Genomic DNA, 19,653 nt, shown 5'->3' on the forward strand with positions numbered 1-19,653 from the left:
GTAAGAATTTTCAGTGGCATTGCACACACTGGTCTTTTTGTATTTAATGTAAAATTAACTGGGATTCGTGTAAAACCCCCTCCACACAGAATATTGAGGGAATCTTTCCTCAAAAATTGAGTACAATTCTATTTTCTCTGAACCTGAACTTAATAAAAAACTATCAACTGAAGAATAATTTTATATTTTTCACATTTCTAGTAAACAAAGAAACAAATTGTTTAGTTCCAAACATCGTATCCAGTGCAATTTGCTTAATCAAAGTAAGAAGGGTGGTAAGGTGTATCATATGTACAAATGTTTATTTATTCACATTATATTGTGAAGAGAAGATATACTAAAAATAGATCTAATGATATAGAATTTTAATTTGCTGCTTGTGGAATGTTCCATGCTTGAGATTGAAATATTGAAATTATGCTAATTTATGATAATTTTAATCATGCTTATTATTATAGATGCTTGTATGGATTATTTCTTCCAAAGAGAGTTTTAGACGAGTCAGACAAGTCGCACAAACCCTTAAGTTTTAATTCAAGTGGCAGGTTATTCAAATTAATTGTGATAAAGACATTTTTTCTGTAATTTTATTGTTACCTCTAATATTTAACATTGGTTTTTGCCCGTCGCTGATGTAAAATCGTGTAAACACTGTATATTCAGTGTTGCCCAAAGGCTTGCAGAGAAAAATCACAAGCTTATTCGGTTTGGACTCGAACCCACAACCTCCTGCTTACTAGTGCAGATGTCTTATCACTTGACCAGCGAGCTTGCCGGGGTCGGCTGGCTTGTTCAAATCTGATTTAAAAGAGCTTGGACAATGTATGTGTGATTGGCGTAAGGGAAAAAAATCCAATATTACTACTCTCCAACTTGTGATTGACTTGACTACAAATCTGTTAATTTGCCTTTGTGGAAATTACTGAACAGTAGGATGATTAATTAATTGTTAAATCAAACATAATTGTGTTACGAGTGGTGTTGACCCATTTTATGATTGAAGTAATTACTGTAGAAAGTATGGTCAGTTTTATAGTTTTCTTGGTAGTAATACAAAGATGCAACAGTGGATGGTAGTCAAATAATACTGGCTATGGACCGTGTGACCTCTAACGTCATGGCAGCTGTTTACACCATGCAGATTTTGACCGACACACATGCAGTGCAGAAGGGAAGAGTTTGCTGAAAGATGGCGTCACATGACCCCTACATCCAATTTGGGAGTAAATGTCACATGGTCTATACCAGAATGCATCTGGTGGAAATTGGTGTGGTGAGTGAGGCACATAGTGGTCTTATGTGCCTTCATTGGAAAATAAAAAGTCCAGCACGGAATAGAATCATGTTTCATTTCTCAGTTTCATTTCAGGCTTTTGCTGGGTATTTGCTGGGCGACACTGTGTGGTGCCAGACAGTATGTGTGACTCCTCCCCCTCCCCAACCCCTACCACCCCTCCCCCAATGAGAAAAAAATAGCAATACTTTAAGAACTGAATTTCCGTTGGTTTAAATTCACTTATTTCTTTTCTTTAACAATGCAGCCTTTAATGTTCTTCAGGTTTGGAAAGAAGGGGGAACTCAACTTCCTGCTGTGTCATGTTTTGTTCTTCAAAAGGGTCTGCATTGGATAGCAATGGTTCAATGTGTTTTAATATTTTTCGTTTTTCGTTTTTAAAATCCAACAAAATTATACAGCCCAATGTTCGATCCTAGCAGAATCTTTGTTGATCAAAACTGTTAGGCCGTCTAATTTTGTTAATAAATGTGTACATTTCAGGTCAATCAGGTCAGAAACAGTTTGAGGCAGATTCGTTGTTATTTTATTTTTTAACTGATTTTTTTGTTATTAATACAATCGCTACAACCAGTAAGTACATAAAGTCTCGATATCTCTATAATTTCATTTACCGTGTACAATGAACACAAAAGGGAAATATTGGCCATTTATTGGCATGACATTAGAACGTATCTGAAATAAAAGCTATTTAAAAATGCCTTGACACAGACACTTTGTCGTTCATACCCAAAAAATTGAAATGTTAAAATATTGGTCTTAGAACAGAGCACTTCATAGAATATTAAGTCAATTTAATATTTCAGATCAACAAAATGCCCAGATTGATAGAATTATAAACAGTTAGTAATTTTATAAAAAATAAATTGAATTGTTATAATATTTTTTCTTTCAAAGATTAAAAAACTTCCAGATTGATTTAATAAACACTGTACTGCAGTGTTTATAATTTATGAAACACACAATTGAATTGTTAAAATATTGTTCTTTCTAAAAACAGAGCACTACATAGAATAATCAGTCAATTTGATATTTTTGGTTAAAAACAATGCCCAGATTGATTTAAAATAATTAACACCGTTCAATATCGAGCATTGTTTGTTGCTAGAATTTTATCTAGAATACAAAATGAGTTAGAAACATTTCTATAAGTAAAACCAAAGTGGACTAGAAGGAATTTTCAGAGGTAAGTCCAAGATACACGATGGACTCTCCATGAACCATGATCTGAGTGAAATTTTGGCACAACTGTGGGACATTTTGGGACAAAATTCATTTACCCTCGATGCATAAGGTTTAATGAGCGTTCACAATAGTTGGAATGCTGGTGATCTTGTTTGAAGACTTGGCCGTCAACTTTCAGGCATTTAGCTCCGGTTATCTACTGATTACCATTGTAGATGGAGATCGTCATGGCGTCTTTAACGCCTAATGATTCCACTTGGAAGTAGAATCGCTCCGTGGTGAACTTATCGCTGCTCTCTACGTACTTTAGGTAATCTGGGATACCGGGAATCAGGATATTATCGGCTATGATTACCGCTCCATTGCTTAGCAGTCCATGTTCTTCAAGAAGCTTGAGGTCTGGCAAGTAGTCACTCTTCCAGTGGTCTAGGAAGACGTAGTCAAGCTTGTCTATGGAGTAACGGCTGCGCAGAGTTGGAATGATGTCTGTTGCTTTTCCAACTGAGATGGAAATCTGTTGAAATTTAGAAGTTCAAATCAGTTCAAAGCCATTAATAAATAACTTGTGATAATTGAAACAGATATCCCTTTGTGCAATGAATAACTCTACATAGAGAAATTCGGCTCTAAATTACAGCTCTTCCAGGAATTTTTTTTTTTTTGAGAGGGATGAATCCCTTTTAATATTTGAGACCTGTTTCAACAAATCCGGACAAAATTGCAGAAGTTGTTTTTGCACAAATGGCATGTGAAGTCATTTGGGGTAGGAACTGACCATTTTTAGGTTTTGAAATTTTGTGCATCAGTAAATAAAAATATACAATCTCAAAAAATATGAATATAATCAATCAAGCAGAAGTGTGTTTGTTGTTGATGTTGTGAAAAAAATAGTGTATAGATATTTACACAAAAAGGATCTCAATACACGTATTTATCGCATAATTGGCTTGTCAGGCTTTTATCTCTTAATCCTTCTGCCAGGGGTGATAGGGTCATGGTACCTATGGCAATCATATATCATTTTGAAGCTGAAAATATCAGGAATTTGAAAATGCCTCAACCTAAAAAACAACATTTGTCAACTTTGTCAGGCTTTTGTGGGAGCAAGGCACATTTTTAGTTTATTTTTACACTTCATTTAAATTTACTGTTTTTAAAATTTCCAATAGAAAGTCAGTAGTGCACCTCTTTTCGTACTTTTATGCACCTCTTTTATGTCTTACTTTTGAATGTGCATGCATATCGTAAGGGGGCAGGAGGATTGCAAATGCACTTATCATTATCAATGATCACCATCCGTTGTTAAAAGTCTACCAATTACATTTCTATGCTCAATTCTTCCGACTACAAATTATGTGATTTCCTTTTCCAAAAGCCTGGGTCTACCTTGTCGTTTAGACCAGCAAATTGGATGAATTGCTGGGCGATTGCTGCATTCTTTTCTTTGATCTCCAATGTGATCAGACGACCTTCTTTAGGCAGCTTGCTTGCTGTCGATATGGCTGAGTAGCCAAAATAAGTCCCCAGTTCCAAACAAGCCTTGGGCTTCCTTTCCTCCAAGACTTCCTCGATTTTCAGTCCTGAAAGATTAAACAAAAGTCAAACATATTTTATTTATTAAATTTTAGTTTTCAAACCCTTTATCAGTGACAACAGTAGCTGGATAAGCCTCAACAGTTGTACATTATGATAGATATCCTTATCAAAATAAATATAGCCATCCTTAAAAAAGGCAGGGGAGGGGGGAGGGGAGTCAGGGAATGAAAAAATGCGGGTGTCCACCCCAATCCTATCCACTTGTCAAATTTCCACACTGCAAGCCCCCCTCCCCTCCCCCCTCCCCATTTGAGGAGAGACGTGATGGTTGGGAGAGGTACGCCTACATGTAGGAGTTCCAACCAACAATCTCCTGCTTACTTGTGCAATTTGATATGGGCTCCGTGTACAAGTACCCCCTCAATGGTTTACAAAGGGAGAGTTGGGGGGGGGGACCACTGGGAGGAATTATTCAACTGCATCGCCAACGATGCCGATGCTTACGGGAAGATGCCTTGGCTTTCTGCGCATTCGTAATGCAATAAGTTGTGCGTACTTCATGCATATATGAGCGAACTAGTGTGCGCTCATGGGGTATCCGGTCCACTGGGCTCACAAGATTACTAAAAGAGCAGACAGTAATTAGTATGAACGCAAAAAGCGCCATGTACCGTTCGTGCAGGCAACCCATATTGAACAGTGTATACTGCACAGCTCTTACTTTTCTCACACTGAATATTCATCATCCACTCCTTTTCTCTGATGAACCGATCCGCGGAAGAAAGCACACTGGTCACGTCACCCTCTTTAGCAGTACTCTTGACGAATTCCAACAGGCGTTCTTCAACCGTATTCCAGTGCCAGATGTTAAGCCAAAGCCTTGGCACGACTTTGGGTACGAAGACTTTTGCTAAACTCCACCAACTGAGCTCGGACATGATGGACTATTCCTAAGACAGGAGAGAGAAAAACAGGAATACTTACGGAATAGTGGCTTCCTATCAATATGCAGTTTCACGGTAATAATGCGCTATCTTGTTCACGGGGCAACGCATTGTTAGACGCATGGAATGAGTGCCTGATGACTTGGAAGCGCAAAAGTTTTTGATTGATGATGCGTAACGTGTGTAAATTTGTCCCGTCAGCAAGATGGCGCATATTACCATGAAAGTGCTTCCTCCATGATTAGAAACACACTTCCGTGAAAGGTCCAAAATATGACCGTATACAAATTATCCCGAGCATCTAGCCATACCCAGTTTGGCAGCAGATATTTGGCAGGCGCTGGTTTCCTTTGTCATGTAAATGTTATGTTCATTGAAGGCTTCTTTCTCTGATTGGCTGAGTTACACGATGTATGATTACATCATATCAGTCATTCCGACTCAAACATTTAATACTTTGCCAGCGGTCATCTTGATTCATGATTCCGCAGACTCTGGCCAAAAAAAAATCAGCACAGCCAACATAAGTACATTTAATAAAACAGCCAATCAGGGAAAGACTTCGTGAAAATTAAAAGAAAACTGCCATGACCGGCGCCGTCCAAATATCAACAGCCTTAAATAATTGCAATCTGAACTGCATGCAATGGACATGTTGGATAGGGGCCTAGGCCTGGGCCTATGCCTACTTCAAGCTTCAACTTGTTCAAGTACTTGCCCTTTTCCAAACTTGAGAGAGAATGAATGTTTGAACCAGACTCTTGTGCGGTTTCTAATTCTACACAGTCACGCAACGTGGACGCGTGTCCCTGAGTTTTAATGTACACTTAAGTGTACATTAACCCTAACCAAAGTGCACTTTGGTAAACTGCATGAGTGAGACGTGGACTAAAACTTGTTAGAACTTTGTAGAACCATGAATCATGATTGATGATGAAATTTAAGGGATCAGCACAGATCAGCTGGTCATACTGTACTGTGTACTGGTGGACATCGACAGTACGGAGACTATTGAGGGCGCCCTTCTTCTGCACATCAAATTATTTTGATGATGGCGCGGTGGCGGGGAACTGGCTGTGTTTTTGAATGATAAACTGATGATAAATAGTCGGTAAGCTCACCCGATATTTGAATTGGCTCGTTCCAAATTACGTCCCTAAGATTGAAGAGGATTTGCTATCTGTCTTTATATTTTCCGCCGACTTGATTTCAAAGTCCACCTTTGCCTTTTGCACACTCATTTCTTGACTCCTCCTGTTTCTGCTTGTATAGGCCGGCCGCGGCGCGGCTGAACATTGCCGAACGGCCCCCACGCACGGCCTAGCCCTAGACAACGCTGATTCTCGGGGTCGTGGGCTGTTTTCAAAGTACTGTAATTTCCGTTTTAGGCATCATAAATGGCTGAAACTTGTGTACAATAAACATTTTCATACCTTTTATCTTGTGTGCAAATGTTATTTCGTAAAGACTTCAAATAACTTCGTGACGGCAAGTTGTATATGTGACCGCAGCGCGCGTCGCGATGCCAACCCGGAAATTGTCCCTATCATTTTCTCTGAGCGCTACATTAAAATGTCATTTTTGCCCGGATAACCCCATCTATTCGTAGATTGACAAATCAGGTACCAACCACTGCTGCATAAATACATTTATGAGGCTTGTGCATTGACACGGCTGCATGCGGTAGAACGGCATACGAAGTTGGCCGACCAACAGTCAGTTACAGTCGTCGGGTGTGCATTTCAGCGCCAGTTTGCAAGTTTGACTGGTGTGCACGCTGTGTATGGTAATCGACCGCGCATTGCCATTCCTTTGTACACAAATTTTGTTTGTACTTTAAACAATTGCTGCTCTGGCCTGCGACACTATAACTTGATCCGCTGTCAGTAAAATGCCTCCTTTTCACTACAATTGAAGGCTGACTCTTCATCGTGGATCGTTATTTTCTTTAGGCAGTGTATATTTTGCCGGAGACGGCAAACCTTTATTAAACGTTAGTTTGCCGGATGTGCACTGAACATGCGCAGTTACTGTTTTTTTGTACTTTAACATTTTCCGGTGACAAGTTTTAGTCTGGCTCCATGCCAAAATTATCGTTGTTACCTCGTATTCACAAGATGGGATTCAGACCATTTTATAATTTCGGACTTTATTTCTCTTTTTAAAAAAATCCTCCAGAGCCACAAATCTGAAAAAGAAAATGTAATATTCTGCAAAAAATGTTTGAGACATGTTAAAATAATAAAAGAAGAATATTCTTATTTATTTGGGGATTATAGAACTATGATTCATAATGTAATCTTTTCCTTTACTTTGCAGCCGCTGTTGTCATTGGTTGATGACTAATAAACACTACACGAACTATCAACTAAAGAGTTATACTTATTGATGACAACAGCGGCTTTGGATTATTTATCACATCTGATTCAAAATGGAAGTCTAGAATCAAAGTTTAACAATATCGTCGGCGATCCGAACACGATATTCAGCAAAATGTACAAAAAGAGAATCGTTTTCATCAGGCGACTGAGTGTTTTTTTTTTTTTTTTTTTTTTTTTTTTTTTGATAGCCAAAGTTACAGTTACAGTTTACTTCCTATAACCTATGCTTATTCTTGTTTCGATCTTTGCTTATTGTTCATGTTCACGCCTTTGCAATCTGTGCATTTCTTTAGGTTACTTAGTTATGTCTGTTACATTTGGAAACTTTTCTTCCTAGAATTGTTAGCCTTTGTTATTCCCAAAGACTTGGGGGGCATATAGAACTATGATTCATAATGTAATCTTTTCCTTTACTTTGCAGCCGCTGTTGTCATTGGTTGATGACTAATAAACGCTACACGAACTATCAACTAAAGAGTTATACTTATTGAGGGATGAGAAAAAAAAACTTAACTAGAGGTTTGCGTTTGTTGAGTTACAAACGCAGAGTGGTCGGGCTGGCATATTTTCTTGTGTTTACAATGACTTAATCATAATTGAACTGCACAATACTCCTCCAATTACCCTGCATATCCATTACCCTGTGTTTTTCACAATGAAAGTCACACAACCTGCAGTTTAACTTGTTGCTTTACCTCGACAAGACTTGTAGGTCTATCAGGAAGCGCACATCTGGTGCTGCATGGATGGCTACTCAAGCATTACAACCAGTTAGGACTATTGGTAGACTTGCCGGAGCCTCAACCGTCGTTGGAGTTTATGCAACATATGCTAATCATATCATAACATGGCTTTTATGGGTTTTTTCTTTTGCATGGGCATAATAAAATTCTGCACTGACTTTACGACAGAAACGTTTGTGGCTACACGCTGTGGAAATATTAATTTTCAGCATTCAGATATGTGAGGAAAACTGGTGAGGCGCGATTTCAATCGGTTATGGAAAGAAATCTTGTTTTCCTTTTATTTGACGCTAATTTCTATATTTTGAATTCACCTAACTTTGACCTTCCGGCAGCCCCGGAAGGAAAGGTCAAACGACCTTGACTTTCGGATGATGACGCCATCACATTGTTTTTGTGTCTGGCATTCCTCACTAAACACTTTCATAATATATGTGTCTGTGGTAAAATGCTTCCGCTTTTGAGCTATATTCAGTTTTTATTGCACTTCCGGTAACACCGGAAGTAAAGGTCAAGCAGTTTTGTGTCTGGGGGACAAGAAATGTTCCTCACGGCATAGTCTACAACCCCACGAAAAAACAAACACGATACTCTATTTAGTTCAAAAGATATACGCAAACTATTTTGTCAAGATTTGCCCTTAAATCGCTTGTAATTTGATACCTGATAACGTCATGATGACGTAACAAAATTTATAACATCTTCGTAACATGGTACAAGTTCACACAAGGTTTTGTGATCATACCGTGAACCGTTCGGAAGAAATGCTGCTTTGTTTTGATGTCAGGCTAACGTCTTCATTTTGAATTCACCTAACTTTGACCTTCCGGTAGACCCGGAAGTAAAGGTCAAGCGAGTTCACGTACGCGACAAAAACTGTTTAGCGATTAATGGTCTATCTGATGACAGAATACAAACATCATTGATTGTTTAGTTCAAGAGTTATAGGTGAAAGTAATTGGTCAATTTTTCAGATAAAATCACTTGTAATTTGACACCGGATGACGTAATCATGACGTCAGAGTAATATGCACCACTTCGGATGAGGGGCGATATATATTGAAAGTTACAAGTTCATACCATATACCGTTTAAGAGAAAACCCACGGAGAAGTATTGTCCGGAAAAGAAAGAAAGAAAGAAAGAAAGAAAGATTAATCGTAACAGATCCAAAGAGTGGTCGGGTTGTGCCCGACCACTCAAAAATGTGGTGCGGTCGAACTTGAACGCGTGTCATCCCGTCTACTAGAGCCTTTGCTTAACCACTACACCAAACGTGGTTCACAACTTTTGGTGGGAATTTAATACATCTTATAATTCAGCCCTATTTTAAAGAGTACAGCGCCCTCTGTTGATATGCATTGCCGCCGGCAAACCTTTAGTAATCGTTAGTTTGCCGTCATTACCTCCGGCAAAATATCCACTACCTTTTCTTTAAGGATTAGGGACCTGCGTAGTGGTTATGTCGGGCAAGGTTTGGGTGAGTCCCAGTGGGAATTAGTGTGTTACAGGGACTAAATGGCACATTTTCTACTACTGACAAATTCCCTCCAGCCATAAACAACAACCCAATGATAAAATTTAGGGCTGAGGTTTTCATCCAGCTACCTCATACCATGCACTCAGTCATTCACGATGCTAATGATCAACTTGAAACAGAACAAAAGTTACTAGAATATAAAAAATATTGATGATTTTGGTGGCTTCTTCAGAAAAATCATCCAGTGCTGCACTGTCATGGCTGTGTTGAGGTTATTGTGTGCTTTTGTTGAAATGGTTGAAGATAAATGTAGTGACAGATTACTAACTCAACTTCTCTTCCAAGAAGTAGTCAAATTTAAAACCTTAAAGTTTTGTAAACCCAATTTACTAGGTTAATTGTAAATTAAATTTAAAACAAGTTAGGCCCTACTCCTTGGAAGACAAATAAGAAAATACAATTGACGGTTGTAAATTTGATGTTCTATCATGTCTATTAAATTGCAGATCAGGAAAACATTCGCACATTCATGGATAAGCTTTGGGAGAAAGCATTCACTAATATGGGCATCCCATATTACATCAAGTAAGTAAAACATAATGAATACCTCAATAGGTAAAAAGGGTAATGTTATACGTTTTTGTTGTCACCTAGATCTGTAGCATCAAGCAAAACCTCTCATAATTGAAACAAAAGTCTGGTATAGTTTGAAAATGTGGTTCTCAAAAATGATAAGGTTAAACAAATTCTTGGTCCCTTTTACCTTTTAAATTTCTTTGTAATTGTTGCCATGTCTAAAGATCACAGCTTGAACTTACATGTATGCCCATTTACAAGATGTGAGTTTGGGATAAGGCCAAGAACTCAAAGATGACAATTTTCTGATTTTTGCTTCAGTCACATGTCGGAGAGGACGCAGTGGGATCACCCAGAGTTTATCAAAGCCCTGAGAATGCTAGGTAAGGACGCGTGCCAATCAGAGTTTTACATGAAAATATCTTACAATTGTGTAAATTTTTGTCACGCCTTTGTGGGAAGATTAATGGGTGAATTTCCTGAAGATTTGTGTCTCTTTAAATGGTAACTGGCAACTTCAAGCTGGTGATTTGACTCTGATTTTGTGAGAAGGGTGACGGGTCACATTTGTTCTAATCAACAATTTAGAATGAAAGACACTACACTGGCCATTGTCCAAACTAAAACAAAATTGTAGATTAGAGTAAAAACTTTCCAGCAGAAATATAAAATTATCTGTTGCAGAATTATGCAACCAAAAGCTACATGGTGGCAGTGACTACTTTTATTCCTTGTAACTTCTTGAAATATACAGATGAGATGAGTAACATCCAACTTGCCGAGTACAGAGCTGCTATGAAGCTGAGAATGCTGCAGAAACAGCTCAACTGTGAGTATTTTAGTCCCCACAACCTTTCCTAACTAGCTTTTGAGGTACTGTAATTTAATATTGACCAAATGCTCCCTCAATGGTGAAAAGAGGAATGATTGAAGGACACTTGAATGCCCACCAATGCAGTGTGCCATACTCAGGTGCATTCTTAGTTTGCTAGATATTAATATGATGTTGCATATTTAAATAAAAATTGGTTGTGCATCCTCTGTGGCATACCTGTGTGAAGGAACTGGCACACGCACCGTTTCCTTTGCACACTTATCATGATCAAGCTGCCTTTCCATTTGCACTTCTCATATATAAATATGCAAGTTAAGCTTAAATTTAGAATAGGCCAAATAAGTAACACACATAAAATGAACTGAAAACATACGTATGGAGACTTGGAGAGTTGATTTTAGACCTGAACAGAGTCTATTTAGAAACACAAGTTGAGTTTTATTCTTTTGACCCTTTTTGTTTTGTAGTGGATTTGGTTGACATATCTACGATCAGTTCATCTTTTGACCAACATGGCTTCCGACATCACAATGACATCGTTCTGGACGTTGTTCAGTTACGCAGCATTATCTATGAGGTGTTCTACGTCACTTACTCCCGTAGACATAGCAGCATGGTGGATGTTGGGAGTAGTACTGATCTAGTGTTGAACTGGATATACAATCTCTATGATATGTGAGTACAAAAACTGTTTCTCTTTCTCTGTCTTTGTCTCTGGATATCTGTCAACAATGACTGAGGAAGAAGTACTCATGGTGGTGGGTACAAGATTGGGAGACGAGGCCAGTAGCCGCTGCGCAGCCCCTTCAACACTTGTCACAGTATAGACCATTATCATGCTGCCACCATTTCAGTCATGTTCCCTGTATCCAATAACAGTACTGAATGATAATGTTTTTTGTGCGAAAAGGAACCAGACTATTTTTCCTTCCAGCCTCACTTTGGTTATTTGAGTGGGAATAAATCAAGATGGCTGCAACATGATAATGGTCTATAGCCAGCACCCTAGACTTTCAGAACGAAGTGAAAACTTTAAGGAAAAAAAAGTATCTGATCATTCACGTTCTAAATCTATTTGTATGTGCTTTCCATTTTCATAGGGGTCGGACTGGATGTGTCAAGGTGCTGTCAGCCAAGATTTGCATGGTAGCGCTCTGCTCAAGCAAACTGACCGAGAAATACCAGTGTGAGTAAAGCCATTTTGAAAAAGCAATTTGCTGAGGAAGGTTCAGAGTTTATATGACCCCTGACCTCAACCTTTAACCCTTGACCTTGTGTAACTATCACATAGTAAATGAATTGGAATTTTAATTGGTTTACCACATCGCATGTCTCATTTCAATATCTGAATATCTTGTGTTAGTCCTAAAAGAAGATGGAACAAATTAATATTTTGAAGAGCAGGAAACCACATTTCAAAGCAGAAATAAAAGTGTAAGCATTATATGAATGACAGGAGTAACTTTTCTAACAGACCATGGCAGTGAGTCACTGTACACCTGCAGTGGCCCCCAGTAATGGGGTAGCATTGTGCAAGCTGTTGTAAAAAACATGAGCTTCTCTGAACAGCACACGACGCCATTACTGGGGGACACTGTGAGTGTACACAGGCTCTGTGCTGGTATTGGTCTATACATTTTAGTGTCTGTTTTCTGTAATTAGACTGGTACCAGCAACTGACTGACCGAGCAGGGGGCATCAGTCGACGGAATGTGACAGCCTTCCTTCAAGATCTCATCAGGGTATGGATGATGCTTCAACATGCTTTTTAAGATTTGATGCAGTTAATACCAAGAGCAATTAATGCTCTCTTCAAATTGTGTATCCAGAGTCACACTAAACTAAATTAGTCTGAAAATTTGAATGGAGTACATAAAAAGTTCAAAGTTTGAAACACTGTTGGGAGCTAATGCATCAAAAGATCAGTTGCAATCGTTTAGAATGACTTCATAGTCTTGTTTATTGATTCAAAATTAATACGTCTGGAACCAGAATCTGGTTAGGTCAATCTGAGTTGCTTTCAAGACTATGCTCTATTTTATGACTGTGGAACGTCAGGCTGCAACAGTTGAGAGTCTATTCTGACCTGTCTAAGTTGCTCTTATGAAATCTTGATTTACTTGTTTTCCTTTTTTATTACAGTGAAAATACCACTCTGCCAACTATACCTTGTTATTGTTTTAAAAGGACCACTCTGTCTGTATTTTCCTCTTTCTAAAGATAACAGAGTTGATCAATGAAAGTGCTACTTTAGGGAGAAATGCCGGCGCAGCAGTCAACAGCTGTTTTGCTACTGTAAGTTCATCAAAAACAACATTTTTGCATTTTTAATGTCATTGAACGTGGTTTTTTTTTTCTGCTCAAAATTATTAGAAAACAAAAAAAAAGTTTAAAATTTCTTACAATCGTTACATTTGGTTGACATGTCCAGGTGATTGGAACGACCGTCTCCCACGACAGGTACATGAGCTGGCTGATGGCCGAACCCCAAACCATCGCCTGGTTACCCACAATGCACCGCTTGGCAGCTTCTGAGAACAGTACGTCTGACAATTCAACCAAAACCCCTCTGATGCTCAAATTAGTCAGAGGATGATGATTGTGGCTTGCAGAGACAAAACAAAGATATTGACAATAAGAAGAAGCCCACATAGGCCTTGATCATTGATAATTGGTGCTGTGTCCCAGAGGTCCGAAGTTCGAATCCTGATTGTGTCATGTTTTGTTTGTTGAATTGTTATAAAACAAAAGTCCCCTTAACTTTTGTTTCTCATTAATCATATTTGTATTGCATGGCACACTGTTCATATGGTCTTTTTATTTTTGGATATTTTTACACTGGGCAGGCTTCATACTTTGACAAGAGTTACAGTTTGTTGTATTTAGCAGTCACAAAGAACTCCAAATCTTGGCATTGCCCAAGTAAACCAATTCTCATTGCTTCAGAATTGGCCGTATAAGCACTGGCTTTATGCATCAAGTACCCACAGACTTTTCCACGCTGTGTTGCATCTGGCAGGGTAAGGGCTACTGTGCTATAGGATTAACTCAAATCAGTTCCTACAATGTGACAGATTATTCTTCCATTTTTTGTTGTCAGTGAGACATGAAGCTAAGTGCAACATCTGCAAGATGCTTCCCATCATCGGCCTTCGCTTCAGGTGCCTCAAGTGTCTCAACTACGACATGTGTCAAGATTGTTTCTTTGTCGGCATGACAACCAAGAAGCACAAGCTCTCGCATCCAACTCAAGAATACATCTTTGGGGTAAGACGTTTTCATTTGACTTACTTTATTAAGCTCTTCCAAACTATTTGTTACTAATAATTTTCTGATGACTTTTTCTCCGATTATTTTTTAGACTTCCTCAAAGGAGGACCTGCGAGCCTTTGCCAAGACGATACGCAACAAGCTGAGCAAGAAACATGGCCGCGGTGTCGGACACAAGTACCTGCCCATAGATGACAGTGATGCAGATTCCTATAGTTACAGGTAAGCACTTCTCATTGTTAAGTGTCCAACTTGTGCAATTGTTACAATTCTCGCCGATTAGTGGCAAACTAAAATTTGCTGAACACTGAAGTTTGTTACTATAGACCTGTTGCAATAGAGCCCCCTCACCGAGGGCAGGTCTTTGTTCCTCTATACATAAGGAGACAATGTGTACTTTCATTGGTATCGAATTTAAAGAACAAAACCTGTCATAGTTGTATATCAGCTAAAATTTCACCTGATTTAAACTTCTGAATGATTCAGTTGTTTTACTGAATATCTTTTTGAAAAGCACTTATTGTTTGATTAGCCTAGGCCCAATTTTACAATCTGCTTTATCATACATGTAAGTGTCAAGTTTTTGTTAGTTTATTGACAGTATTGTGTTTTTTTCCTCCCAGTGACCCCTTAATGAGGAAGATTGACATGCACTCTCGTCTGGGTCACATCCCTGAAAAGTAAGACTTCCTGAATATTTGGTTATCCTCTACCGAACAGAAAATATGCTTAGCAAAATCAGCTTACCTGACAAAGAATGATGCCATTTATCTTGCTTGTGACTAGTATTCAGCTGATCTTTAACAAAACTGGATACTTATGTAGCACTTTTAACTAAGATCAAAGTGCTTTACATTATTATTACCCCTGATCATTGAGCCAGTGAAACATTCTAAAAATAATCTCAGCTCCCTGGGTAGTAAACAGCTTGATGCTGCCATTTCGGCACAAAGCAGCTAAAATCAGTCACAATAACCATCTCTGCTCTGACAGGTACCCATTTACTCCTGGGTAGAGAGAAGCAATGAGTGACAGAGTGTCTTGCCCAATGCACGCACTACATGCTCAGGTTGGACTCGAACCCACAACTCGTTGCATAAATTTAATAAGCAATATTTTACATAACATCTTAGATTAGCAGCAGTTGAAGACATGAAACCAGCCGTGCCACCTTCCATCACACCCACCCCCTCCCCCGATAGCTGGACACGCCCATCCGATGCATCCCCTGAGTCTGGTAGGTCATCATCCAAAGGTCAAAGGTCATCTGCTGATCGGTCCAAAGAACGTAGAGACCTGGAGGATTTGATTGATGTACTGGAACTGGAAAATGAGTGAGTCAAAGCCTTTCAATCTTAAATCAGCTTGTGAAGGAAAAATCATGGAACACGGAAAAAGCAATGTTTTTTTTTTCACACTCTGTTGAATGAAAGAGTAAATGAAGGTGTGTTTTACTTTAGGGAGCTCATCAAAGACATAGAACAGCTGGTCAGGAAACGGATGGCACCAACGGATGACAGTGACCCCAATGGAGACGATGATGTTGATGGTAACCTTGGTGACGATGATGGTGGTAACTATGGCGATGGGTCCGGTGACAACGAGGCATCGGATGCTGAGGCTGAGATGATCCGAGCCAAGCAGGAAATGCTGGAGGAACAGAACCGACAGCTGGAGATACAGCTGAGAACACTCAAGCAACTCCTGAAGCAGGTATCGGGGCAATGAAATAACTCCACAAGTAAACTAAATTTTGACCATGATTTTTGGCCATGATTTTTGGCCATGAATTTTGGCCATGTATTTTGAACCTCATATTACAAAGTTTTCGTGTTCTCATTTCATTTATTGTATTATTGATAAGCTGTGTCGTATTTCATCTTACATTTCAGAAACAAACTGCCACAAAAACCAGTCAATCCATGTATGTGCCAAATCGCTCAGCTCCACCCCCTCATTATCATGCTCCTCCCACAAATGACCTACTTGATCAGACGGCTCCACCTAGATTACCATATCACCATGCCATCAACCAATCACAACGCAGCATTGGTTTGACTGATAATGAACATGCTAATGTATTCATACCTGCAACTCCTGATGATGCAGTGGTTGACCGATCAGCCGGAGCTGTGATGAATAATGACAGTTATAGACCCCGCCCACCCAATATGATCAACCAATCACCATTGGATGCAACCACAAGTGATAGTATTAGTGTACACCCACCTGTAAAGTTGGACCAATCAGCGATGACACCAGGGACTTACCAACATCAACTAACCAATCAGACCATGACTCCAGGGTTGAGTGACAGCACCATGCCCCGCCCACTTTACCCTCACAACCAATCAGCAATGACTCCAGGCACATTTGCATCCAGGAGGCTCCTCCCAGCCCATTTGACTGACCAATCAACGGTGATGTTTCCCAACTTGTCTGCTTCAAGGATGTTTCCTCCTGAAGAGGCAGAGATGAACGAGATTTTGCAGCGACTGAATGATGCCTATCCAACTAGTCCACATGGTAACCATTACTATTCTGACTATTTGAGAATATTGACTTATCATTCCAACCAAAATGTTTCACCTTCAAATTTGTGATGCATTTATGGAAGTAAATACATTTTGACTTACAAAAACCTCATCCAAGGAAACTCAAAATAGAAGTATCAAAAGTGCCTAGCAGTATCTAGACTAGAAATGTGATTGGGGCAATGTTATTCAATCATAAATGACCACATTTCATATCCTTTTCAGGATGCTTCTTCGGGCCGACTGGTCTCGACGTGGCATTAAATTATCTGCAATACCTGAATGATCAAAAACATTCACAAGCCTATATGATCAAAGAATTTCTTGTAATGGAAAATTGATTTTCACAGTAATAATGTTCTTGTTATGGACTTAGTTGAATGTCTGCAGCTGTGTTTTCAAATCTGCATTCTCTTGTAGATGAGCCCTCCTCCCCCGAGTTGAAGCCCCGCCCCTCCTACAAGCCAGCTCCTACCTTCATGCGAACTAGACGCCCTCATGGTAAGCTAAAATGTGTTTGAAAAAATATTTGTATGCAAAATAAAAGGAGGAATCCATAAGCATGCTTGCAACCTTGTGAACTTTTACAACTGCTTATTTTTCTCGACTTGGAGGCACATTTCTAAAAGTCAGTGTTTTGTGCACAATGTGTTCCTGACAAATTCAGACCTCTTATTGAACTTTATTCATAACCATTGGTGGCGATTCAGTTTAAAAAAAATTTCATTGCACCTTTGAAATGCCTGTAGAAAGCGCTATATAGAAGTGATATATTATTATTATTATACTGTAGCATTCTTGTTTCATAATTATTGATTTATTGATGAATCGTAAAACCCTATTCGCTCCATTCTTCCTTTTTTCAACAAATTTCCATTTTGTTGTTCAGGAACACGTGATAATCCAAAGGACATGCTTGATGCTGTGGCTCGCATCGGCGATGCCATGTCAACGCTTGTTGCCAGGGTAACCGACAGGCCATCTGGGATGTAAAAATCCACTCTGATTGGTTGAACCAACCAGTCTTGTCATACAAGGATTTTAAAGCTATAGTCCATCATTTGTAATTAGTGCATTTTGTTCGTTTGAAGCAACAAAAGTGTTCAAAATATAATGAAGGATACTGAACAACTAACCTGATGAAGTTTCAGCTCAACTTCAGCTGTATATTCCGAGAAAAACAGCATTCTAGGATCTCAATTTCAAATCAAAAGTTGCTGAATCATGTTTTGAATCGTTTTGAATTGCAGCTATACACGATGTCGTGCACTGATCTGACGAATTAAAGCAACCGCGCGCGCCTGTGCGTCGTGCCAATGCTTGCGCGCGCTGCGCCACATAACAAAACGAACTACTAATTTAAATTGGAAAGGCCTTCTTTCGTTGATTACTTCAAAATGATAGCTTGCCAGAAAGATTAATTTCACAGGGAGTTTAGTCCACTTACTATCTTTCAACCAGTATGTTTTTCAACAATAATACGCCAGTTACTTTTTCGGATGGCTGCAAATGATGGACTATAGCTTTAAGATATTTTGGTGATATGAACACTTGACAATGCAGTAAACTGCCTCATTGTCTTGCTGTGCATCATGGGAGAACGTTGGCATCTATTTATAGACATTGCTAAACCTTATAGCGAGGACGGTTTTGTTATTTAAATTCAGAGACAATTGTCTACTCGTGTGCATCACAAATAACATGTAACAAAGACTGTCCGCTAGGCAACAAGCACTTTATTTTCATGTTTTAGGGTTTGTTTGTTGTTGTTTTGTTTATATAATGTTATTCATGAGGCTTCCAAATTTGATACAGTTTTTGTACTGCTTCATGTAAACAATGAAGGATGAATGATACATGGTAATATATGCAGAAGGTCGACCTTGAAGTTGCAAAACAGAAAAAAAACAACTGTTGATGACACGCTGTATTGCGAATCAATTTTATTGACGACAAAATACATCGGTGCCTTGATATGCTATGCATAGTTCGGATCATAATTTACCAAACAAAATTTGAATAATTTTGATGCAAATTGTAGATTTCTTTATCCCAAGATATATTGGCTGAATTTTATGGAAGCCTCTTGGTACAAAGTTATTTCATTGCTGAGCCATTATTTTTTTTATTTGATGGTCCTGCTAGATCAACAAGGATTAACTGAAATGCTACAATATTTCTAAACCCATAAAACATGTCCGTCCTGCCTTATGGAACAATTTTGGTATTGAATTAAAACTGTGTTTTTTTAACAGTGACAGTGAGTCTGATAGCATTTTTTAGCAGAATTTTGTACAATATTTTTGTATTTCAACAAGATTTCCTTGTAAAGAATTGTTTGCTAGATTTTGTAGGAAAGATGTATATTTTTATAATCAAAGGTTTTGAAGTTGGTCATTTCATTTGGCTACTTACTTATCATTTTTATGGTTATTATAAAATGGATGTTGATTAAGTTTTGTAACTTTTGTGTGAAAATGCATGTATTCGAGCAGTTATTGGAAATTTCCCAGTGTGCTACTTCTTTTGTATTTTGAATAAATTCAGTCATTTAAATAAAATGAAAAACACGTGTTTGTCTATTTGTTGAAAGGTTTCTTACTTTTCAACTTAAATTTATTTTTCCCCATATTTTTTCCTTTCAAATTTAAGACTTTCCCCCTTATTTTTCACCATTATGCTTTTGCAACATGACAATTAAAACACTAAACAGTGCTTAAACTTATATTGTCAACAACAACAACAAAATCTTATACAATGTTCAAAATTCTTTCTTAAAATAAATACTGCATTTCAATTGGACTTGGAGAAAAAAATGTCAAGCCTGTTATTTGGGGTCAAAGAACAGTTGCCCGTTATCGTGCGGTTTAGACAGA

At 38.5% G+C, this 19,653-nt stretch overlaps 2 protein-coding genes across 4 annotated transcripts; one reads left to right on the forward strand and one right to left on the reverse strand.

The window, feature by feature from the left end:
• Positions 1-1,797: 1,797 nt before the first annotated feature.
• LOC119737719 (catechol O-methyltransferase-like) lies at positions 1,798-6,189 on the reverse strand. Of its 2 annotated transcripts, none has more exons than XM_038212271.1 (4): positions 6,081-6,189; positions 4,737-4,965; positions 3,866-4,059; positions 1,798-2,993 (listed from the first exon to the last, which is right to left on the reverse strand). In XM_038212271.1, the coding sequence occupies exons 2-4, from the start codon at positions 4,951-4,953 to the stop codon at positions 2,676-2,678; spliced, it is 729 nt and encodes a 242-aa protein (XP_038068199.1). In that variant the 5' UTR covers positions 4,954-4,965; positions 6,081-6,189; the 3' UTR covers positions 1,798-2,675. The 2 variants fall into 2 exon arrangements, with proteins under 2 accessions (XP_038068199.1, XP_038068198.1); XM_038212270.1 differs by lacking the exon at positions 6,081-6,189 and adding an exon at positions 5,678-5,903.
• LOC119737718 (dystrophin-like) lies at positions 5,965-17,856 on the forward strand. 2 transcript variants are annotated; one of them, XM_038212268.1, is made up of 17 exons: positions 5,965-6,070; positions 10,069-10,147; positions 10,460-10,521; positions 10,893-10,967; positions 11,441-11,648; positions 12,074-12,159; positions 12,636-12,715; positions 13,194-13,268; positions 13,405-13,513; positions 14,074-14,240; positions 14,335-14,465; positions 14,867-14,923; positions 15,377-15,577; positions 15,704-15,956; positions 16,136-16,769; positions 17,198-17,278; positions 17,667-17,855. In XM_038212268.1, exons 2-17 carry the CDS (start codon positions 10,092-10,094, stop codon positions 17,768-17,770), a joined length of 2,379 nt encoding a protein of 792 aa, XP_038068196.1. In that variant the 5' UTR covers positions 5,965-6,070; positions 10,069-10,091; the 3' UTR covers positions 17,771-17,855. The 2 variants fall into 2 exon arrangements, with proteins under 2 accessions (XP_038068196.1, XP_038068197.1); XM_038212269.1 differs by lacking the exon at positions 14,867-14,923 and having other exon boundaries at positions 17,667-17,856.
• The last annotated feature ends 1,797 nt before the right edge of the window (positions 17,857-19,653 follow it).

Source organism: Patiria miniata, unplaced genomic scaffold (assembly GCF_015706575.1).
Source record: "Patiria miniata isolate m_02_andy unplaced genomic scaffold, ASM1570657v1 HiC_scaffold_3, whole genome shotgun sequence".
NCBI classification, from domain to species: domain Eukaryota; kingdom Metazoa; phylum Echinodermata; class Asteroidea; order Valvatida; family Asterinidae; genus Patiria; species Patiria miniata.